The 24,860-nt window shown below is 42.5% G+C and overlaps 2 protein-coding genes across 10 annotated transcripts in view; one reads left to right on the top strand and one right to left on the bottom strand.

Moving 5' to 3' along the window:
* HLF (HLF transcription factor, PAR bZIP family member) overlaps window positions 1-10,617 on the top strand; it is a 36,962-nt gene extending 26,345 nt beyond the window's left edge. The window contains exons 3-5 of one of the 3 annotated variants that reach the window (XM_068913993.1): window positions 3,669-3,889; window positions 7,486-7,673; window positions 10,193-10,617. In XM_068913993.1, the coding sequence (XP_068770094.1) occupies window positions 3,669-3,889; window positions 7,486-7,673; window positions 10,193-10,337 (554 nt within the window). In that variant the 3' untranslated portion in view covers window positions 10,338-10,617. Of the gene's footprint in view, window positions 1-3,668; window positions 3,890-7,482; window positions 9,754-10,192 lie in introns of those variants that run through there. The other 2 variants (XM_068913992.1, XM_068913991.1) reach the window with 2 other exon arrangements.
* Window positions 10,618-21,021: 10,404 nt separating this feature from the next.
* The window catches only part of MMD (monocyte to macrophage differentiation associated), a 28,078-nt gene continuing 24,239 nt past the window's right edge, over window positions 21,022-24,860 (bottom strand). For 6 of the 7 annotated variants that reach the window (XM_068913997.1, XM_068913996.1, XM_068913995.1 and 3 more), the window contains exons 6-7: window positions 24,483-24,552; window positions 21,022-23,312 (exon numbers count right to left, since the gene is read on the bottom strand). In XM_068913997.1, the coding sequence (XP_068770098.1) occupies window positions 23,112-23,312; window positions 24,483-24,552 (271 nt within the window). In that variant the 3' untranslated portion in view covers window positions 21,022-23,111. Of the gene's footprint in view, window positions 23,313-24,072; window positions 24,553-24,860 lie in introns of all 7 variants that reach the window. The other variant, XR_011135551.1, reaches the window with a different exon arrangement.

Raw genomic sequence — 24,860 nt, 5'->3', positions numbered from 1 at the left:
GACGGCAACAAAAGAATCTGGCCCCTGATGCTGGGCAATGAGAGGCTTTGTGTTCACCTGGCCTTGGCGACTGGCACTGTAGGCTTCCTCCTTGGCTGCTTGCTTGTACCTTGCAGTCCCTGCTGACCAGCTCTTTCTCTGGATGTTGTGACAGCTGTGAAGCTTGCTGATGTGGGGATTAGTCGGCTGCGAGGCACATGACATTCAGATCGCTGTTCTTATTTGACCTACCTCTGATTGCGAGGAATTTAGTGCATAAAAATAACGCCCTGAACAAATTTGGCAGAAGGATGCGCAGCTAAAGTACCATGCTCATAGGGGGGAGAGGAGGTTGGAGAGCAGTGTAACGTGAGGCCACATACTGTACTTCTGCAGTAAGAGCTGCGCCAACTCCACCGCAGCCCACGCTGTCGTGTTAGGTTACAACCAGTTCCAGCACCACATAGATGTTGTGGCCATTAGCCAGTAAACTAATGAAGACAGGTTCCTGGCTTATATTGTTGGCAAAACTTGATAGAATAAATAAAAAGATATAAAGTGCCAGCAGTTGCCTAATGTGAAACACTGGACAAGGAAATACTGTTTTTTCTCCCCGTGGTTTTAAATACCCTTATTAACTCTGTTGTTCTCAGTGGAGTTCCTGATCATTGACCACCAGTATAACTGAGTGGAGAGTCAACCCAGATAGACAGCTACTTAGGGGTGTCCATGTGCTGTGAGTGTATGAAAATTTTACAGCACAATAATCTGTAGACTCCTAGCTGATTATCTTTAGCAGTGTGTATATTTTTTTTCAGACTTTGCATGAGAGAAGAGCATTAGCCCTTAAATGAGCTTTGCGTTGGCACGTGGGCCATCTGATGTTTGCTGTAGGACCAGGCCTCAGCACTGAGAGCTTCTAGACCAGGGAAAGTGCCATTTCCCCATGGAGAGAAGGCAGGATCTTGGCTAGCGTAGGTTCTTTTAACAGGTCACCTTGGAGATGCATCTTTCTTTACTTTATTGCCTTAAAATTACATTTCATGTTAAGCACACAGAAGGCCTACTTTGTCTGGGAGAGAGTTGTTTCAGAAATGAGGAAGAACTGAAAGCCCTGGGAGTAAATTTATTACTCTGAAATGTCTGGGGCTTTTTGCTGTTGCACTGGGCAAGCTGTAATACCTCAATTTCCCATGTTTAAAAGGAGCACTTTAGCGCTTTTCTTCATTAGAGATAGTGTAAAATTTCTTCAGGCCAAAGATTACAGAGCTTATATAATTGTATAAGAGAGTACCTTCTAGATAAATGCTAACATGTGAACGGATACTATGTATCTGGAAGTTCAGCAATATTTAAATACATGCTTCTTTGCTTAGGGCAATTAGAAAGCAGGGGCAGGATTCACAATCCACTTGCCTTTTAGAAACAACCGGCAGGCTCACCAGGATACTATACAAGTATTCAGAGCTAGGGTCTTGTTTCACTTTTAGCTGTATGACCGAATTTGCAAGATATGGGCATCTGTATGTCTGTGTATTTTTCTGCGTTAGAAAATGTCCGGCTGCTCTGATACAAGTGTGCTAACTTCAAAGGAAGCTTTCCTGCATTTAATCCTTTAAATAAGCCTGTTTCTGCCAGCCCCTATATTTGAAATGAGATTAGCCATCCATTTAAAGCAAGGCTACAAAAATGCCTCGGTTTATTGAGCCTCTTGGGCTGGCTTTAAAACAGTCAATAGCCGATGTGTGTGTTTTTTTCCCCCCTCCTACCTTTAAAGATACGAAAACATTTTAAACACACAATTTAATCAAAGTTATCTCCAGGGATAGCTGAAAAGCTTTCTTGTGAAAACTTTACACACACAAAAAATGAAAGTCTCTCTCTCTCTCTCTCTCTCTCTGTGTGCTTTCCCTTAGCCTTTTCCTTTTAAATTGTTGTGCTGGTGCACATCTGACTTGAATTTTCCCTGTTACGAGGAGAAGGAAAAGCCGTTCATCCGTGGCCGGCGAAGGGGAGCCAGCCGGCCGGTGGCCCTTGGCGGCCGGGCCCGGCGCGCCCTCTCATGGCCGGCCCTGGGGAGAGGGCTCCGCTGCTGCATTACCGCCACTGCTTCAGCTGGGAATTGAGCAGGCTGTTATTTCTGATTTTATTAATGAAGCACAACAGGAAATGTCTAGTTTTCAGCACCAAGGTCTTGGCAGCAGCGTGCCACATCCTGAGGCAGAAGAGGAAACGCTCTGCTGTTGGTACAATGAGGGTAAACCGAAATCTTTCCCTTCTCTCTGTCTCTCTCGTATAGATTTATATGTATTTTAATCAAATAACTTTGATCCTCCTTTTTTCTTCTCCCAGGCCCTCTAGCCTTTCCTGGAAGCTGATTTTATCAGTGCTATTTTAAAATAGGTGTTACAAAGACGAGCTTTCTGGTAGTAAGCCCTGGTTTGTGCGGCGCAATTCCCCAGCGCATTTTCTGCGCGGTTCCAATATTGTTGCTGCTATCTGTTAGATTAAAATAAAAACTACATTGTTAACACTGACCTTGATTTGGAATTAGAAATAGCATTTAAAGATTACACCATAAATATTACAGATACAGACACAAATAAGGAAATATTATGCAGTCGCAGGATGTTTTGTGAAGTTATTATGAAAGCCAGCATATCCCTAAGTCATAGTGAATTAGCTAATAGCCAAAATTATAAACTTCAATTACAACTCCTTCTTCTGAAGTCTGCGATACTTTTACTTCTAAGGCATGTGAAAACTTTTAAAAATTCTGCCCCTGGGGATAGTCCATGTTTAGGCAGCTGACTTTAGGATCCTATTTTTGGAATCTTTGGCTGGGATTTTAAATTTGGTTTTTAGTGGGAATGGTGCCTGCATTGATGCTATGAAACTGGGATCTTGAAAGATATATCTAAGATTAAAAAAGAAAAGTGGGGGGCAAACAGGTCTTTTCTGGTGATAGGCTTCTTTTAAGTAGCTTTCATATACCATAGAAGAGCAATGTGGCATATATGTGTGTCCTTTCATTTTTGCAGAGTATCTTTAAGTAGTCTTTGTAGCCTGTCATGTTACTTGTTTCTTTCAATGCCTTTTAGAACGTAACCAGTGGGATTTCATAGAAAGCATTTAGCATCCTCCTAAGTAGAGCATTTCAGCAAAGCTTGACAGTACGTTTACATCAAATATTCTCCTTTTGCAAATATTAGACACTGTTTAATCCTGTACTAAAGGTACCCTTGAAGACATACATGAAGAAATCTGTTTATGAGAAATCTGGGAAGGATTACAGTGTCATGGATAAATCAGAGCTAAATGATAGTACTTATGATTTGTTCCTGATTATGTGATCTTAACAAAGTGCCACAGGTCGGAGTGGTATTTCCTCTGCCCGCACTCTAGCAGAACTCAGTGTTGGATTCAGCGATCCTAAGCTGAACATCTGAAATGAGCAACCAGAAGTAGGAGTCTGTTCTGAATATAATGGCATGAGCACGTCTGGACCTGAATATGCATAACACAAAACGCACATTCTAATATTTAATCAAAGTAGCTACCAGAGTTTACGTGGAAGCTTAATGAATTATTGCTTGTAAAGTATTTAGAGAGCCTCTAAAACCATATTCAGTGACGTTAGTTACCTTTTGTGTTCTAACATAGCTGTAATTCATATTTTATTTCTGTAGGTCAGATCTTGCCAACAAACCGAAACACACCGAGTCCTATTGATCCTGAGACTATCCAAGTTCCCGTTGGCTACGAACCTGACCCTGCAGATCTTGCTCTTTCCAGTATTCCTGGCCAGGAGATGTTTGACCCTCGTAAGCGCAAATTCTCTGAGGAAGAGCTGAAACCACAACCGATGATTAAGAAAGCTCGCAAAGTCTTCATTCCAGATGACCTGAAGGTAAATTGGAACTGGTGACGAGGTTGTTCCTACACCGACTCTGTCACAGTCATTTTCTGAAATATAGGTTTGGAGCCTGAATCCCTTTTCTCATGTAAATCTACCAAACTAAATGTGACTTAATGCAGAATGAAACTAGAACAGCTTCAAGTTAAACTGGGGGACAGGTGTCCTTTTGAGACAGACAACAGCTGAAATTCATGAGATCAATATTCATTTCCTCTGTATGCCAGAAACTTCCTGCATGACCTAGGTCACAAGCTTACTTTGTCCTATATTTCTCACTTATGAAACAGTCTGATCATGTTTCCTTTTCCTCCACCCCCGTCTGTCTCATCGGCATAGATTGTAAATTCTTCTAGGAAGAATCCATCTCTTAGAGGGTGTAGTCCGGGCAGATCCCTGATAAGGACAGAATGAAGTATACTCTGTCTTGTCTGGAAATTTCTTTAGCTCTGTTTTTAATAACCGAGGAAAATACTGCTTTAAACATTACTAATCCAGGTAAAAGAGGCTAAACTAATTGTAGGAAAACAGAATAAAATTATTCTAATTATTCAGTGGTTTAGCTCCATAATGTGTTCTTTCTAAAGCTGTGTTAATGGGCCCTGTGTACTGTTGTTTAGGAACTGTGTCTGTAGGTAAGTAGTCACAGTATTAATTTCTTTGACTAGCAGCAAGCATTTGGAAATTTGCTGTGAGAAAGCCAAGACATCAGCAGTGATACTAAAGCACAGTGGAGGCCTGATTTTTCCTTGGTCACAGGGTGGAAAGATGTGAAGGTCCTAAGACTAACACATACAAATTAAATTCACTGTTTAAAAAAGCCTTTGAAAAAGGCCTGCAAGTAGCCCCCTGGAAGACTGGAAATAGGGTTACAGCCTCTAATTGAAGCTGGGCAGTTCTGTCTGGTAGAGTATCTGCAGAGAGGATTGTATGTCAGAAAACAGACATCTACAAAGGAAGCACTGAAAACACACTGCCAAAAAGGTGTATTCCAAGCTAGTATTTAAAACAGTATGCAATAATACAGTATCTAAAAGGAAAGAGCACCCTCCCCTGTCTTTCGCTGCTGCTGAGATGTGAACAGCAGAGAAATTCTCAGAAGAGAGCAGAACAAATTGATCAGCTGATTTAGTATATCAGATAACTGTGAAAATTGCCATTATCTGCAAAATTCTATTCCTAGTATGTGATTTCCAAGAGGATTTTTTTTGGTTGTCAGTGCATAATTTCATTCTGCTGTTGCTTCTGCCCCCCAAGGCACAGACTGAAAGCCTGTTGGAGTCAGTGGGAATCTTTGGCTCTGTACCCAAAGAGACTAGGATTCCATGTGTTTACACCAAATTGATAGTATTGGGAAAATACGTTGATGCTATTTGCTGTATTTGTCCCTAAGGATAACGTCATGCAAATTAAAAGCACAGAAATCAGAATTCCAGTGGTGTTCAGGTGATGTGCTGCTGTTCCTTTGTCTCTAGTATGCTCAGCCTTCGTTCAGGAAGATTCACGTGCACCACGTCATTACTGTCGCAGGCAAATTTTACTACAAGTGATGCTCCACTGATATTGCCGTGTACTAATAGGTCTGCCTAAAGAAAGGTGTTCAATATAGAAACAGCTACACAGGTGTAAGGAAACGTGGAGTTGCCCACTCCAATGGGCCCACTCTAGTTAATGCCATTTGTTGTCTTGTGATATCTCCTAGGTATCCTTATATGTCAGAGCAAACTTTTGCCAAAGATGCCCTTGGACTACTTCATATCAGAGGTGGCACATGTCAGTGTCTTGTAGGCAACTGTGGAGTCTGTAAGTTTTCAGTCCAAGACTGAATTAGAAGTTCGGGGTCCCTCATTTCTCTGAGATAATCACATCAGTTGCCCTTGACTCTTTTAAAAGTGCTTGACCCAAGTGCTGCTTCTGTCCTGGCATGTGGAGTGGCTGTTGAGTTCTGGGGGAGGGTAAGCAGATTAGACCAGTCAATCGTCTCTGGGTTGCATGTGATTCTGAAATGCCAGCCTTACCTCTTTCAGGCCTGGATTAAGGGATTTGCCATAGCAATTTGTTAAAATAAAGATGGATGAAGCCTAGATGGCACACTAATAAATTGTGTAAAGCTGATTTTTATGGAGTGGAATGAGATGGGAAATTATAAACAAGATTTGGGTCATAGCATTTTGCTGCATGCTTGTTTTCAAGAGGATTTTTTTGGGGGTCCCGTCTAAGTACAGGTAAAAGGCAATTTAGCGATACACTGGATCCAAATCATCATTGCTGCACATCTTGTTAAGCTAAACTAATGCAAAACAGGTGTAGAATACTTCCAGCAGTCGTTTTGCTCTTCTTTTGCATTGTGCAAGGAGTGGCAGAAGGTGCAGAGCAGCAGTATTAGGCCTGCCATGCTTTGTGCTGAATAACAGATGAGTGGTTACAGTATTTGTCTGTTCGGTGCAAGCTAGGAGCAGATGTCTGCCTGATCTCACAGTGGAAATGGTGCATTGCTACAGCACACTCTTGCTGAAACAAGAGAGCTGCACTCAGAGCATAAACAAATGCAAGGAAATAAAAATAGACTGGATGACTCTGGGAGGGGAGTTTTGACCTATATGACTTGACCAGGCAGTTTGAGTGGGGTTGAACGGCTGTATCATCCGTTCTGCAGAGGGCTGAATTATACTTTTTTTAAGGGATTCTGCCCAGTTTCTACTCACTCAGTTGCTCGTGCTAGAACTTAACTCAGTTTAGCTTAGATCAAAGCAGCATTGAAGCTGCCGTTTTGCTGAAGGCCATTTTATTTGGAAACTAGAAAAATCAGGTGAACGCATATAGTGACTTGCAGCCTTTGATGCACAAATATAGCTTAGGTGAGCTCCCAGCAGCAAGTCTTTAGGGATAACGCTTTGGGAATGTGTTAACTTAAGAAACTTTAGGGGCAAGATGGACCTTTTTCTGGCAGATACTTTTTTCTTCGTGGTTGTAAAGTAGTGCCAAGAAATCCTCTTCCAATGACTTGCTATTCCAGAGCGCAAAGCAAAGGTCCTTTGCGCTTTGTAGCAAAAGAGCTTTGGCTAGAGAAAGAAAGAGGAAAAATAGAGGAAATGGGTAATAATAACAAACAGAATGAACCAGGCTGGCAAGGAAGATGTGCAGGGACATACACAAGAAGTAAAGAAACAGTATAGCGAATTAGTGCTACCCCAGCGACCAGCCGCCAACGAGTCATCGCAAGCGAAGGCGGCTGTGCTAACTAGGTCAGGGTAGATGTGAGCTGAAGTGTACTGCTGGGGTATGGCTTCGTTTTTCCTTGGAGGAGTTCAGGCAATAGGGTGATGAGGTTATTTGGACAGGAATATGGGCAGGCCTCTGTGCTCACTGGATGGCTTATGTCATGTAAATCTATAACTTTTGTCTGAGCCGTAGCTGGCTTTGTCAGGGTTCAGTGGGCCATGCAAGCGAAATAGGCCATGGCCAGCAAAATATGCGGTGTGAAGTGACCGCCAATCCAGAGGTTGTGGTTAAGAGTAGATCCTGGTGACCACCGCTCAGTTTACTGAAATCTAATACTTTGTTTGTTTCTTTCTGTGTTTAATGAGCAGGATGACAAATACTGGGCAAGGCGCAGAAAGAACAACATGGCTGCTAAGCGATCGAGGGATGCCCGCCGCCTGAAGGAGAACCAGATCGCCATCCGCGCCTCGTTTCTGGAGAAGGAGAACTCGGCTCTCCGCCAAGAGGTGGCCGACTTACGGAAAGAGCTGGGCAAATGCAAGAACGTCCTTGCAAAGTACGAAGCTCGACACGGCCCCCTGTAAATTCAAGGGGGGGAAGTGGGTCTTTTTCTTTTTTCTTTTTTTTTTTTTTTGTTGTTGCAGGTTGGCATTTGAATAGATGGACAATGTGTTTCCTGTTTGATAGCACCACACCCAAACCAACCTTTCTGTCTTCAGCACTTTACCAGAAGCAGAAACAAAACTGACTTACTTTATTTTTTTTGTTTGCGTATGCGTGTACCTGCGTATGTGTGCACACGTGTCTGTATCTGTGTGCTTGTGTGTATGTGTGTGCGTGTGTGTGTCTGTGCGTACGCACGCGTCTCAGCACTTCCCATTTTTATGAAGCCCTCTTCAGAGGGTGCCACATTTTTACCTGGACTGTTGAGAACCGCCATAGTAAGCTTTTTATTATATTTTTTCAGAGCTGCTTCAGACTACGGTTTTTATGTTATTGTAACCAGCTCCATCCTCCTGATTTACTTGGAAAGATCCCAGTATAAATTATAAAAAAAGGAAAAAAAAAAAGAAAAAAGAAAAAAAGTAGATCTCAGTTTTTCGAGAGTAACAAGCTATTGTTTAAGTATGTCTAATCAGAAAAGTTAACATGCTAATAAAGTGCACAAATAATAATTTAGTACTACACTGCAGAAATATTAATTTATAGATTGCTTTTGTTGTATTTTAAGTTTTGGTGATAATTGTCTTCAGATTTAAAGTGCTGTTAGACTGAGTTAGCTATACTCATTATAGATCCCATAATGGCTTATCTATAGCTATTAAGGTTCCTTTCCTTTCCACAGACCCCAGATAGCTAGGAGTACTATTGATAGACCACAGAGTGTGTATTTTGCACTGTCTGTACCTGAAGCAATAATCCTATTGTACGCTAGCGCGCATGCTGCCCGGGTGTTCCTAGTGGACGTAGGATGGTTTCCCTACCCAACAGGAGTTTTAATGTCGTTAACAAAAAAATTAAGACATAAAAGACACATTAATGTGAGCATGCTAATTGTATCCCTGCTGCAGGGAGCGCATGTATAAGAAGCAGGATAATTAGTTGAAACAAGAAAAAAATTAATAGTATCAAATCAGATCCGATGTTGAAATCAGAGGGGCTTTTTTTTTTTTTGTTTTCAGTTAGTTTTGCCTTTCTTCAAGTTCCCTTTTGTGATTAAAAATTAAATAAATACCTAAATTCAGTTGGTTTTTTTTCCCACGTTTTGTAATATAGTTTCTGTGGATTATATCTTGCTGTTTAAAAATCACTTTTATTCAGTTAGAAAAAGTCACTGGTTTGCGAAGCCCATCTTTCCTAGTGATTGTTGTTTTGAGTGTGACATGAACTGATGGTTCTGAACTTTATTATATTTTAATCTCTCTATTTACTTTTGAACATGTATGTTCTAATATAAAGTGGACTTCTGAAAAATGAATGTAAGAGACACTGGTGTATTTCAGAAGGGGATGGTGTTGTCATATACTGTGGTTAATCCAATCAATCTAAGTGTTTACTATAGACCAAAAGAATAGATATTATAAAATGTATAAAGTTTATACAGAATAATTATAGTATGTTTGTTTTGTACAGTATTTTTCAAGTACAAATACTGACAATGTATTTTGAAAGACATATATTATATATAGCAAAAAGAAAAAGCTATTCCATGTTTAAAATATATAGCAAAGATAGATATATATTCTCCAATATTGTACAGAAAGGAAATGCTTAGGGTTTTTTTTTTTTTTTAAATCATCATCTTTAATATTTTAAGCCTACCACTGGCACATCGGTATGTTTTGTGCTTTAAATTAAATTTTTATGGAAGTAATATGGCTTTCCAGGGGGTTCCGTATTACTAGAAAAAAAGAGACTTTATTATTTTCCACAACACAGATTTTAATCAACTCTTGATTGGACAATACAACATTTTGCAAAGGCAGAAAAATACTATATAGTACAAAAAACTCGCATTAATTTCTAATCTGCTGCTGCTGCTAGAATTTGTTTCCAGCTGAATTTTTTATGTTAATTAATCGCTCTGTTCATTTATACAGTTGTATGTATGTATTGCATACATTTATTAACATGTGAGGAAAATATGGTGCTACATGTCTTGCTCACGGTTTTTTGAGTGTTTTGGCATTATTTTCAAAAAACAGGTTGTTCATTCCATTAAATCGTTATTCATGCTTCAGGAGATGATTGTTACAGAGGACTCAACGTTTTGTTCAGCATTAAGCGTATCCTTGCATCAATGGCATTTTTTTTTTTCCCCCCAATATTTTTTCCTCAAAAGGACCCAGCTTGTCCGTGTCCCGTAACGTGCAGTACTTGCCTGTGGACCATTTATTCAGTAAACTGAATTTCCATGTGCTGCAGCAAAGTTTAAAGTGTAGTAAGTTATTTTTCTGAAGGTCAGTATAAGCCAGTGGATGCAAGAGTAGAGAGATGAGACTGAGCGTGTTTGATACAAGTCAGTAGATCCACCATGAAAGAAACTTTTTTTTTTTTCTTTTTCCTTTGGCGTAGGTTTTTTGCCAGTGGCAGGGGGCAGGCAGCCCGCCACTACCGTGGATACACTTTCAGCAGCAACATAGCACAGCATTGCCAGCGCCAGCGCTGTGGTTATTCCTGGGGTGACACTTCAACGGCAGAACTTGTGGGTGTGAAATGAGCTGTCGTGTAAAGAGCTAGACCCATTCATGGGTTGCGTTGTGACCACAAAACAGTCAGTAAAACCTAAAAGGCAACTCAGGGGGGGAGGGCAAAGCGGATTATTTTCTTTCTTTTGGGCAGGGACGGGGTGGAAGGTGGTGGGCAGTGTAAGGCAGGCGGCAGGGGTACATTAATCCAGGGTGCAGGACTTATTTAGACATGCACCTTTTACTGTGAGGGTTAGGTGCCTGAGTGCGCTTGAAAAGCTCACCTTTAAAAAAATAAAAATAAAAATAAAAGGATGAGATATACACATGGACTAACAGGTAGTTCTGCAGCGAGGCTGACTCCCCAGACTAACAGTGAAAAAAGTACATTTGTTTTGCAGTTCGTAAGGACAGTTTAGCTGGGCTCATCAGACCTCTGATGGCTTTGTTGCTCATAAAGGAGCTTGTAGGTCTCTCACATTATAATTTTAATTTTAAAAAAAATAGAAAAAAATATATATTTGCAGAATAATTAGTAGTGATGCTAAATAATTTGCTGAGCTCGATTAAATCATAAGCATTGGTAAAATGCTTTTTTTTTTTTTTGCTGAAACCTAAAAGTGATTTTTTTTTTTTTTTTTTAAAGAAAAGCCCTCTTGAAAAAAAAGAAAGACTTGGAGACTTTTGTGAATCCTAGCACCTTGGGCATCTGCTTGGGAAAGGGTGCAGCAGAAGCGGTGGGGATTTGCCTTTTTTTTTTTTTTTTTTTTTTTTTTGGTGTGGTGCGAGCATCACTAACCCAGCACCATGGGATTACATTTCTGACTTGAATCCACAAAAGCAAGAAATTCAAAATGAAAGGATGGCGTCTGAGCTTGGCGTTAAGCTTAACTTAGCTGGCTGTGCCTGTGCACGAGTGTACAAACATTACATAGCGCTGCACGGTGGCTGAGTTAAGTTCCACCAAAGGATTCCCCTCCCTGCCAAATAGTTGAATAGCTTGCCTTTGTGGGTTTGTAAAAGCCCCAATTATTGCTTTAAAAACGATTTTTTTTTTTTGCATGTAATTTACACTAGAGCTGTGCAGTTTATTTTCATTGTTTTTTTTTTTTTTTTAATGTGACAAAAAATTATGTGTATTAAAACTTACAAGTGATCAACCATTGTATTTCTGGCAACACCACAAGACAGCATCTGTTTAAATACAAGTTTAATAACTAAGAGCAAATTAAATGTATGACAAGAAATGGATTGCATCTTGTATGCTGTTCAGCCCAAATCTTCTTTTCCCCCCCCCCTCTTTTTTTTTTTTGGTCTGTTATTCTTAATGTTTATTAAACTTTTAAATTTTTCTTCTCTCACTGGTGTGCTTGCTGGGTGTCCAGGGGCTCAGGGTGCTGGGCCAGGGGTCCTGTGGGGGGGTGGCAGGCGGAAGGAGCCCCCGGGAGGGTACCCGTGGGCCAACTAGGGGACACACATCTACCTGCAGCACAGGCAGCTGCACTTTTCCTTTTAATAAACTATTATTTGACTCATTTTTAGATGATTAAAATAATGTAACATAATATGCATTGTATATATGAAAAGAATGACTAAGGGCAACACACAGCTGTGAACTCTGACACCTATACATTTTAGACACTGTAACAGTGTACATTATAAAGCTGTTGTGTGCAGACTCATAGTATTTACTATAGCCTCATTAAAATGGTGTAGATGAAGCTGTATTTCCATTTAAATATACATCAGTCCACTCCTTTTTTCATTTTTTTATAGTTTGCTCAATATATATTAAAAAATACAATCTTAAAGAAACACATGCTTTTCAATGTTACATGTATGCATAATATATAGTGTGTATAACTTTGGATACCATTTTGTTGAGAGCCAGAGAGAGTGTGTGTGGGTGTCTCTCTGTCTAATATTCTCCTAGAGCATCAATAGTAGCATTATTTGATTTTTTTTTTTAAGCATTCTCTCTATATAATATACGGATATGTAAAAAGGCAGGGTGGGGGGGGTGTTTTTTCTTTCTATACAGCACAGAATGTATTTGGTGTATAGCAGACATGCAGACACACACACACACACACACACACACACACACACACAGACCTGTTGTAATGGGCACGGGGCACAGGCACAGGCACAGGGGGCTGGTTCCGTGTGTGGGGTGCTCACAGCAGGCACCTCGCTGTTAAGCACAGCAACACCTCTCTGCTGCTTGTGCCCCTTTAGCTGTGTTTTAAGAAGATAAGGTATATAGCAGATGCTTAGTGTAGTTTAGAGCATACTGTGTACATTCACCATATATGGAGTATAGCAGTGTGTACATACATATAGTGAGTATATGCACACACTTCATATACATATAGCCATGTTTATAATTTTATATAACCTATATTATACAGATAAAATATACACAAATACATACACTCTATATGCTTACACATAGCATTTCCATATGAGTGCAATCTGCATATAAAACCCATTTGTACATACATGTGCGCACACATGCACATGTGTGACATTCACTGCATACCTATATGTAACAATTACTTTATATATATTTTAGGCAAAACAAGATATAAACTCATTAGAAAGAGTACACCCACATAGTATTTGTTATATGTTCTTAAATAGAAACCACATTTACCATTTTTATTGTACTATACAACCATTATTATATTTTTACAATAATTTATATGCAAGGTAACACCTGATACATGCATTTTGATAGTCTTGTCTATTTTATCATATATAAATTATTATATAAAATAGTTAGTTAATATTCAGAAATGCATATTCATTAAAATATATAATCTTCATACATAAAAGTTAAAGCATTATATATTAAAATATCACAGATGTAGCAGTATTTTAAGAACATGCCATGTATATTATATGCTTATTTCATTTTATAGCCATACACTCGAGTAGATCCTGGTACCTCTGTACCGAGTGCATCGGTGTGTGCAGACATATACAGCTAGGCATGTAGCTACACCAATCTGCACACACTTTTTATAGGTCCGCATACAGATACAGTTTTACGCCTACGGTGGTGGCCGCTGCGGGGCGCGAGGGGGCAGGGGGCACGGGCTGCTTCCCAGCCCCCGGCCCTTATGGCCCCGAGGGGCCAGCGCTGCGCCGCAGCACAGGCGGCAACACAGGAAGTAATACAGCCAACAACAGGCTGATATAATACAGGTAATAACACAGGAAGTAGCACAGGCAGTGATACAGGTGGCAACACAAGCTGTAATACAGGCAGCAAGAATACAGGTGGCAACACAGGAAGTAGCACAGGCAGTGATACAGGTGGCAACACAAGCTGTAATAAATACAGGCAGCAAGAATACAGGTGGCAACACAGGCTGCAAGAATACAGGCTGCAAGAATACAGGCTGCAAGAATACAGGCTGCAAGAATACAGGCTACGTGTGGCTCAGGGGCCGCACGGAGGGCTGGCGCCCCGCTGGCCGCACACCTGGTGCCCCCGCACAGGCTTCCCTGCCAGGCTGGAGACCCCCGGCTGCCCCCGCCACCCCCTGCACGCCCCTGCTGCTGCCTGGCCCCCGCGGGCCCCCCCGGCGTCACCCCCCCGCAGCGAGCAGCGCCAGCGCGGGCTGCGACACGCTGCCGCCCCGCTCCCTCCCGCCATGTCCGACACAAGGGGTCACACGCGAGCCGCGCTTCGGGTCGCGGCTTCCGCACCGCTGTGCAGGCCTTTCCGCTCACCTGCGCTGAGCTTGCGAGGCCTCATCTGGCCGGTGCCAGCACAGGATGGGGTGGGGTGGGGGGGCACCAGCGCCCGTCCCCGCTCGCAGGCGCTGCGCGGCCAGGAAGCCCTTTCACAGCTTTGTCTTGCCTCTGCAGCTGGCGCTTTCCAGCTTGGCGGGTTGTGCGGAGGCCAAGCGAACACCGCCAGCAGCCCCGCGGCGCTCGCCGGCCCTGGCCGGCCGCAGAGCCCTGTCAGGCAGCGACATAACGCCCGAGAAAGTAATAACAACGTGCGAGAAAGCAATAATAACGTACCTGATGCCAAGCCGCAGCGACGGGCGGCAGCTGCTCTGCTGAGCCCGCCTGTACCAGCGGCGCCCGGCACCCATCCTGCCCCCGGCCCCTCTCACCCTGAGCCCTCCCGGGACGGCATCTCGGCCCCGGCCAGCCTCACGGCGCTCGCTCACACGTGCGTCGTCTCGTGCCGTGCTCTGACACCGGTGAAACCCCGGCGCTTCGCTGAGGTTGCGGTGATCACGACTTACCCGAAAGGCGGCCGGCGTTTGAAGCTGCTCCCGTTCTGCCGGAGGGCTACGCTGGAGGCTGCAACGCACCCAATGCAAGAAAGAAAAAGGGGAAAAAAAAGTACATAACATTCATCATTTCTCCATCGAGACCCCCCCCTCTTTCCCCTGACACAACCAGCAAGCGCAGCTCCTGCTCGAGCAAGGCAACAAAAGCCCATTGAGCACCAGCCCCCGCACCAGCTCACGGGGCGGTCGGGGACGCCGCGGCAAGGTCCTGGCGCCGGGGCCAGGGCACCCGCCGGGGCTCCTTGCCCCTACCTGAAGGGCAGCCTACACTGCTGGGGTGGTAGATGCTGTTTTGCTGACAATGTTGACTTCTAACTAGGTTCTTGTACCAAACATGCTTTTTTTTTTTTTTAATATGTGTGTGTGCGTATCTACGTGTGCATAAATATATATATATATAATATATGCATGCACACACATTTCTCCTTCAGGAAAGGTGGGGAGGAGGGATGTGCCGTAGGAAGGGGTCTCCCCATTAACAGCTGGGCCAAAGCTCAAGCCCCGCAGCGTCAGACCAGCCTGGGACATGAGCTCAAGGGCCCGAGCCCAAGGAAAAGGAAAACCAGCAGCATTTGAAGAAAAAAAAAAAAAAAAAAAAAACCCCACACACCAAAAAAGCACATCAGATAACTTGCACTGAACCATTTCCAAACCACACAAACGCCGAGATAAGCAGAGATCGCCGACGCAAAGGAGCCCGGTCCCGCTGCCGGCACAGGCACGGTCCGCGAGGACTTCGGCAGCAGCTTGGCTGAAGGAACACCATGGATGACAAACAGGACCTGCAGAAAATAAATCCAAGCCATTAGCCAAGCCTCTACCATAGCTTCTGGAAGGGGGAATCTTTAATGCTTTTTGCCATGGATGTGGCAGGATGCAATAGCTGTAGGGCAGAGCAGGCAGGGGGCGGCACGGAGCAGGGGCCTCCCCGGCCCCTAGCCCAAGGTGGGTGTCATTGCACAGCTTACTTTTAGGTACTCAATTTGTTGCAAAAAATCTTGAAGACAAGACAGGTGAAATAACGCAAACCTTTTAGCACAAATACCTGTAGGAAAAACACAGAATCTGCCAGATCAGAGGATCAATTCATGAAGGTTCAGTCTCCCAGTCACCAACATAATATAATTTGCATTCAAGTTTTTGCTGACTTCTGCATCTCTCACCACATCCCTTGGCGTCCTGCGTTTGACCGTCCGTATTCCAGCTCAGCTGCAGCAGGCCGTGAGCCCGGGGGTTCCCTGCGCAGCATCGTGCCCCAGCACGACTACTGTCTGGGTGCGATTTCCATGTGTGCACGCTCCTCGATAAATTCGGCATGGTCAGGACCACTGCCCAGCGCAGCCATGGGTGGGACAGAAATTTAAAAGGTAACTTATCCATCTCTAAGTAGCTAAAATTAGCAGTAGATAGTTACATACTGGTGACAGGCTGACATCCTTGTGACAAAAGAGCCAAAACCTCGAGGTCTGAGGACCACAGTGGGGTTCGGGCTTCCTCACTGATTAGGGACCATCTGGATCTATCCACGGGGGGCTTCTCTTCCCCTGAATCATGAACGGTGTGTAATCCCCCACAAATAGCAGTGTCTCTGAGGAGCAGTGATATTGGGTTGCCCCCGAGGCCAGTGCTACCCCCTGACAAGGGCAGGGGCCAGCACAGCACCCTCTCTCCCTCACACCCCCGGTTGGTGGTTTCTCTCAGGAGGAGCTGGAGGAGGAGGACTGCTGGAGACAATGCGAGGTCTGGAAAATATGACCTGCAAAGAAAGATTGAAGGAACTGAGTTTGTTTAGATTTAGGGGAGAAAATAGCAAGGGAAGAAGTGATGGTCTTCAAACACATAAAACTGAACTGTAAGGAGAAAAGGAGGATGCTCATTGTGCCCACTATAGATAGGACAAGGGGTTACAGCACAGAAAATTTAGCTTAGATAGCAGAGAAAAAGTCTGAGAGGGCAGAGAGTGAAACACTGAAATAAACTGCCTGGGAAGACTGTGAAACCTCCATGGTTAGAGGCCTTTTAGAACAGGTTGGACGAGCACATTTAGCAGGACAAGCAGAGATGGCCCTGCCTGCGGGCGGAGGATGGGCTAAAATTATCTCAGAGTCCCTTCAAGCTTCATTTTCAGTGATTTTTAAGCTGCTCAGCACCAGCATCAGCTCCAAGACAAAGCCCATTTTCTTTAGGTCAAACACTTACATATGGAGACGCAAATTAGCTTTCCAAGCGTGCAGGTTTTACTCTGAGAACGGCCGAGCTCCCAAAGCAACAACGTCTAGTCCTTCACATGTACCACGCGACTACAGCTCGTGCCATATAACCGATGGCGAGCCTGAAGCCAAGGATACCCTGGCTTTCCCAAGTTCACTAGGTGCTGTGGGTTTGCTTTCTGTGTTTCAGCACAGTGATAAGCCCTCCAGCCAAGCTTCCTGGAGTCTGGTTGGAGCCTCCTGTCAGAGGCAAGGCTTGGTGGACCACGAGTGGACTGTGGTAATGCAGCTGACATCAAGGACGTTGCAAGGAGGTCGGCATCTACAATACCCTCGCAGGTCACTGCCAGCCCACCCAAACCTCCGCGGCACTCCTGGGACTGAACACGAGGTGCTAGGAAGCGCCAACGCTTCCGCTGGTACTAAAGCCACAGGAGGGCTCTACTAACAGCTCTTTGCACATGCACAAACCAAGGGAGGTTTTCAAAGGCACTGAAAGGATTTGGGAGCACAAATCCACTGCCAGCCAGGCTCATGCAGCTAAGCACCAAAGACACTTGACAACAGCCTTCCGAGAGCACGCTGGCCTCATTAGAGACTGTGATGTAACTCGCATTATAAAACTGGTGGGGGCTTCGTTGCTGGCCTTTTGCAAGAGGATTTTGATTTCCTCAGTTTATCCTCAGCAACAAGTGCCCCAGTTCTGCCAAAGGAGCAAGTGTCCGGCCACCCTTCATGCTTGCAGTCAGGCTCACGACATACAAAAGAGGCTATCTGGCATGAAAGCCAACTGTCCAACAGGACGCTCGGCTCAGTAACAAGATGTCAGCTCTGCCAGCCAACACATCACCCAAACAGGAACTCAACAAGCTCTCTCTCAAAGAAACCACTGCTTTCCTTAGGGGCTGGGTCTATAAGACTGAAATACTACATCAATTCAGATTGCACGTGGCACAGATGCTTTAAGGCCCTTCTCCTTGCGCTCACCTGTGTTGAGTGGCTGCGCTCCTGCTTGTGCCACCACCGGGACCCACCTGCCCCCACAGCACTGCACCAATTCCTGCGTGAAAGCATCCCGAGGCTCCCCAGGAGCCAGCAGGGAGCATTTCAGATGCCTTATGTAGAGCCCTTTTTCAGAAAGACAAGTGTTTCAGAGCATGTTTAGTGAATTTAGTCAGACAAAAGATGAAAACGCAAAGCAAAATTTTTTAATTAGTAAAAGCATGATAGCAAACAGTCTCTAGGTATTGAACCACCATCCCCGGCCCAAGCTAAGCAACCTGCTTAACCTTACAGGAACAGGACACAGGCTGAAAGTGCCCACGTCGCAGAGCGGGCAAGCCTCCACCTTGTCAGCCTGGACTTTCTTTGGTTAGCTATTTTTAGCTTTAATCTTATGACATCTCTCAACGGTGAAAGCAATTAACTAGCAGCAGCTAACATCCTGTAGTCTTTTAATAGCAGAGCATGGAGAAAAGACTTAGTCAAGCACATGATGTGAACATGACAGCCTTTCCCTCCAGAGAAATCATGCAGCTAAATACACCAGCCCTAAATAAAGAATTGTGTAGGTGACTCCAAGAGTGTTTCAAACAAGAGGTAGGGTCCTCAAGGCCAGGGACGCGTACTCGGAGAGTTTGAGAAAAAAAATCTCTGTGAAAAACAGTACCTGCTGTCCGAGATGTTCATTTCCCCCCATGCACGTTTCAGCAAGAAGCCCTAGAAATGTTTTTACACCTGTCTGGCTTACAAAGTCCGAATAACGGCATGGAAGAGTTCGCTTACTGTCTAGGAAAATAACACAATGAACCCTGAATGCCGTTTGAGATCAGCCACGGCGAGAACCCTGAAACGAAGAAGTGGGTTACTCCAGCCAGTGCCACCGGAGAAAGGCTGCCAGGCGCAAGAAGGCCATTGCCTGCCACAGACTTTGCATTTCAAATCAGGTGAAAGAGGAACACATAATTACAACAAAATTATGTAAAAATATATTAAATGGAGCCCTCTTATCTGTTTGCTAACACTGAACAATTCTGAAATTTACTTAGCTTTTTAAAGTTCTGGAAAAACTGTGATGAACATCTATTTCCAAGAGTTTTTGAAGTCCCTCACTCTTACACCATAATTCAACAGGTACAACGAAGGCTGTGAAAACCATTTTGAGATTCCTGAGCCTGCTTTAAAAGAATTTTATTGATTTTCTAGAACTGTGAGACAGTAATACTTTTGAGGGAGACAGTTGGAAAAAAGTATGCTTTTATGACTGTTTTTAGTTAATGGAAAGAAAAAAGGAACACTTTCCTGCGCGTTCTTTGTTGAAGAGAAACCACTATGAAAAGCAGTGCAGCATCTAGAACAAGCCTTTTCAAATGAATCCCTTCGCATAACTCGGGTTTAATTCACTTTCTTATAGCTCATATGAAAACGACCGTAGATTGCGTTTCTCTAAGGCTTTAGACTTGACTGCGAGTCACAAGAGACAGCTACTGCACGCGCACCAAGCAGGAGCAGTACTGGGAGCAGCCAGCCGCCCCCCGGGGCCAGCGTGCCACGCTGCTTTCCCCTCCCAAGCCAGAGCCAATTCACCAAAACGGTACCTTTTGCCAAGAACAGGCAGCCTCTCCCAGATGGCACCGCAGGCCATCGAGCGGCCTCTGATGTGCCCTCCCAGGGGGCAGAAATGGCCAGCTCCTGCCCACGCTAATCAGAAATCACCCGCCCTTTCCTGCTCCATAACTTTCTTCCAGCTGACACGTGGATACAGTCCACTAGTTTGCATTTTTTCCAGAGTCGAAACTCAGTCAAACCTTAAGCAAGCTAGTAAACCGCACCAGCTGGATTTGATGAGACAGACAGCAATTTCAGGATACCAAAAGCACCACAGCTACCCTGCACGCTAGTCAGGATTTACCACCTAGCAAGCCATCCTAGAAGCCTCAATCAGCTTCTTTGATGAGTTTTGTAGTTGAAAACTTAATTATTTTAGAGACGCACATAATACTGTGTTAAGAAATATGGCCTAACAGCAATAAGTGAAAATATTCGGTGTTCAAAGTACCTGTTGCAGCCTACACATCTGGAAGGGCCCATGTGCAAAGCCAAAAACGTGTGTTTTTACTGCTTCATTTAGAATCAGCGTACTTGTCCTGTTAAAACCTAGAAAATAGAGAGGCAAGTGCTTTCAAAAAAAGCATTTGCTCCAGGGCCACAGAGAAATCTCATCTGTGCTACTGCAGAAAGCACTACCGTTACTCTCGGGAGGAATCAGCCTAGAGAGCTGCAATTAGGCCAGGGGTGGGGTGGGGGGAGGCTAATGGACATAACATTTGACACAACATTTGTCTCTACACTAAAAACAAGTTTCCAGGGAAGGAAATGCATTTTTAGTTCAGCTACAGATATACTCCTATATAACTCCTATGAAAAGCATGCGTACGCTCCTGTGAAGTACAGCCTGAAAGATGGGGTATTTCAGTGTTGCACAGGGGGGAGGGGGAGAGAGAAGGGAGGAAAATAAAAGTCCCAACTACAGACCACAAGAAAGCCAAGCCAGCTTCACCAGAAAAACAGTGACTTCAGAAATGCTTTAACATCATCATTTTGTAAAATCCTGAAGTGTCCTATACAAGCAATGTCAGTTTTTGATTTAAAAAAAAAAAAAAACCCCAAACAACAACAACAACATACCTGCATTAAACCCCCCCCAACATAAAACTCACCATGGGAACTTTCAATATTGATTCCTCTTCTCCGCAGTTTCATAAACACAGGCATCTTTGGATTCTTCTTCTTCCTCCCTCTCTCCACCATACCTTCACCTTTCGCTGAATCATTCTGAAGCCAGATTACTCCTCGGATTTACACAGCAGTATAGCAGTAAATAAAGAAGTTAGTAAACTTGTTATTTGATCTAGAACACAAACAGGCAGGAGGTGAGGTCTCTATTACCCAAAACTTACATACAGATAAAACTCTCACCACAAATGACACCATTTTGGATTGCAACGCTTTCCTAATATTCTTAGTTTAGAGAGTCACTTGAGCAAGCATAAGCATCATTAGGTTTAAATCTGGATCTCCCCTGCCAAGAGCGGCAACATTGTTAGGCCCTTATTTTCCTGCATATTTGCAGTAAATGTGAAACACTTAGCAATCAAGTGCTGGGGGGAAAAAGCACAAGAACACACAAGTTTCCAAATTGCACAAAATGTTTATTGTTTAGTCTAGTACATTCAATATCATATTGACTAGAATACAGTAATTCAAAATATTTTTGGCGAGTTCAAATTTTTTAAAAACCCATTTCAAACACTCCAAAAAGCAAATGCCATGAAAAATTAACTTAAAATTAAAAACAAACATATTCAAGCAATAGTTTCACTTTTGACTACAGAAAACTTATGTGCATTTTAGTGGTTTTAACAGTACTGCATTTAAACAAAGTATATGAACTCACAAAAAGTGAAAATATTAAAATAGACCCAATGTTAAAAAACTGAGGCATCCAGATGTTTGAGACTGTTGTAATAGGAATTACCTGCCCAGCTGTTTCATTTATACTCTTTCGGAGCAGTTAACTAGTTTGCTGTAGTGGTGCTGTTTTTCCAGTCACCTCTAACACTGTACAGCAATTCTTTTTCAATGCCTTGATTTGAGTTCATCCCTCTTGCAAATTTCATATACAAATGTATATATTCTAAAATACGCAACCTGCTGGCAAACCTAGGTGAAATATTAAACAGTACCTTGAAAAACACCCCTATCTTTCTACCTACTGTTTGAAGACAGGCAATATCCAGAACAAAATCTGAAAAAGGCAACACGTTTTGTTTTTAAACACTGACATGAAAAAGTGAGTAAATTAGAAAAAAGATAAAGTCAATCTTAATATAAGACATTCATAATATAGTGGGACAGGGTACAGTTATTGGACAAACAGTATTACAATGAGGCTTCTACATCTGGTCATTTAATGCACATGTTCTACAATCATAACTTGCTACCACATTTTATTTTCCTGTACAGAAAGACAGCAATACAATTAAAGACCAGTTTTACTCCGTGTGAAGACCCAGAACGACAAGTGACACTGTGTCAGGTTCTCCACACTTTCCTCCCTAGAAGGCCATGCTTGCGAAGAACCAATAACCGTGACTTTTAAGTGGTCAGTGATTGCTCTGTACCTGCTTTCTGAACAGATCATCCATCAGATTCCACCACCTTTCGTTGGGGTTAACAGGTTCTGTCGGCCCATTTAAATCCCTTTGAAAATCCAAGCCTTAATATTACAGCACCAGTACATGTATACATATTTTCAAGAAATTACCAACTCCCTAATTTGGATAGTGCGATATTGGCTGGCCACTTTCATTAATACTGCCAAGCCTTGATGAGCGTGCTCTCGTCCAAACGGCTGCCTGACTGGGCAGCGCAGTAGAACTGGGAATCTTGAAAAAATAAACTAGCGTTACCTGTTTCTTTAAAGCACTTCACTTCCATCATCAATGCAGCCAAATTAAGGTGCCGTGTAAGTGGTACTGTAGATGAGCAGTAGTATTACAGATGTTTTCATGTTAAAACCTGGCAGAATCACAGTTAGATTTTAGTCTGCAAAAGTGGTTATTACAACTATACCTGTAATACAACCTTTTGAGAGGTACAATGTTTGCTTGTCAGTACAGTATGTGGAATGTAATCATTTCTTGCAAGATTTTGCAATGTGAGTAACTGCATAGATGACAGTTGTGTGTTTTCAGTTCAATAAATGTATTTTTAAAGTTTATAAAAAACACAAAAAGTTTCTATAAAAGTTGCATTATACCAAGATAATGGGTGGTGCAAGTAGATTATCTGTGATTCATGTTTAGTAAATGACTAGTGGAAAGGTGATAGAAACGAATTTCAAATCAAGAGAGTTACATTTTTGTTATTGCACTGACTTCAACATTTGAATCACTAATTTAGAAAAAATTCGTATAGTTAAAAATTGTAAAATTAAACGAGAATACAAAATTTATTTGTAAACATCAGGTAGCCAGTTCTACTAACATGGAATGGACTCTTAGTACTGTAGTACAGTATCTTGGTTATTTACAGCACTTGCCATATGAAGGGCAATTCCAGGACACACACAACATCCTTTCACAGTAATTGTGTTCAGAGAACTATCAAAGTCAGTGCAGTTTTTCCTGTGCAATTTTCCAATTTCCCCAAATTCCTTTAGTCAAATAATACTGTTACAGCGGCCAAGTGCAGATTTATTTTATCCCCCCCCCCAATATCATAAGTGGCGAATAATGTCTGCAGGACTTCTGTAAAGGTACTTCCAAATGGCATAGTAATGAACTGCAGCTGCTGTGGCCACAAATATGTGCCAGATGGCATGGGCAAAGGGAATGATTCCATCACTCTTGAAGAACACCACACCCAGACAGTATATCAAGCCTCCCCAGGCAACCTCTTGAAGTCCATCGGTGTTACTCTGTCAATTAATAAGGAGAAATTAGGGGTGGGGTATAAAGGAGGGAAACAGTATTTTATATACAAAGCACAAAGTGCATTTTTCTTCCAGAAGAGCTGGATTACATAACTCAGAACATCTTGGATAGTACGGTACGTTTAACTCACTCAGATTGACAAGTGACAAAAACAGTATACTTAAATATTTAGATTATAGTTTGGAATATATATTTTGTTTCAATAGTTAGCACTATAGAAGTAACAGTGGGACAACTCGAGCAAAGTTGGACATTTTGCCTCCTGGTTGTTAGCAGAGCAGAGATACCGAGAAAAAGAAAACCACATTATCGTGTATAAGCATGAGTTACACGTGATGAACTCTACTAGCTGAATGAAGTATCAAGCAAGGTTTTGGTATAGCACTGAATTCAAGTGGGAAATGCCTGAAGTACTGTAACTGGCATTATCTATAAACCCCAGGTTCACAGCTCTCTGAACAGCTTGCAGACTCGAGGAAATCTTGGCCTTTGCAGAGGACAGATTTACAAAGTTATGCCTTATGATTCAGATTTACATTTGCAGCAGAGAGAGTTATTCAGAGCTATTTAAAACGTGCAACTACAGTTAAATAAGAATCAAAATTGTGAGATGGACAAGATGGGGAGAAGACTTTATTTGTCTTCAGATGCACCAAGGAATAAACTGATTAGATTTTCAAGAGAGGTCTTAAGTGTGCCAAGAAAGAAGGATAAAATATGGTGACAGATGTCCATTCCACTTACCAAAATAAAATCCTCCTTTTCAACTTTAGGTAGTAAGCAGGAATTAAATAACTTCATAAATAGTAAATCCTAGAAATATTGCTTTGATGGGTTAAGGTACTTCACATCTTCCTTATTTTTACAAAATTGGAAGTAATCAAGTTGTTCTGTCCAATATTCTTTCAGACATGGGGTATTCATGAAGCCTGGAACCTAAGTTCCTTTATTGAGGCAAAAAAAAGTAGTATTTCATTGAATTTAAACTATAAACCTAAAATAATAACTGAATATTTGGTTCTTCCACAGAGAGCGTTTATAATTACATTAGACTGAAATTAAGATCTGTTCAGAAAACCTAGAGCTGCACTGGAATTTAAAGCCAGTTAAAAAAGGAAAGCTTGTACATTTATAATGTTAGTTGCATTCCTTACCATGGATGTCACTACCAGAGCAGGAGAAAATCCCATTGCTAAATAGAAAAAGAGTTCAACAATCTTATACCTAAAAAGGAACAAATCAAGTCATTTCAGGAGATGTACGTACAAGAGTAGGAACATTTTCTTTGACAGGAAAGAAAGCATTTTATGTTTTGTGTTAGCATGTATCCATTAAAACTATTCAAAAAGTTTTCTATACAGACAGATAACCTAGCCAAAATAAAGCTAGTATTTATCTCGGCACACTACAGTTGCAGTCAATACCTTTTTCTCTAAATAATGAGAATCAACACATCTAATCAGTAAGTAGTAGTGAGAATAAAACACTGAGACAACTTGTATTTTCTCATTTGACATGAAACTCAGTAGCTC

Source organism: Struthio camelus, chromosome 19 (genome assembly GCF_040807025.1).
Source record: "Struthio camelus isolate bStrCam1 chromosome 19, bStrCam1.hap1, whole genome shotgun sequence".
NCBI classification, from domain to species: domain Eukaryota; kingdom Metazoa; phylum Chordata; class Aves; order Struthioniformes; family Struthionidae; genus Struthio; species Struthio camelus.
This window is presented reverse-complemented; position numbering and strand designations above follow the sequence as displayed.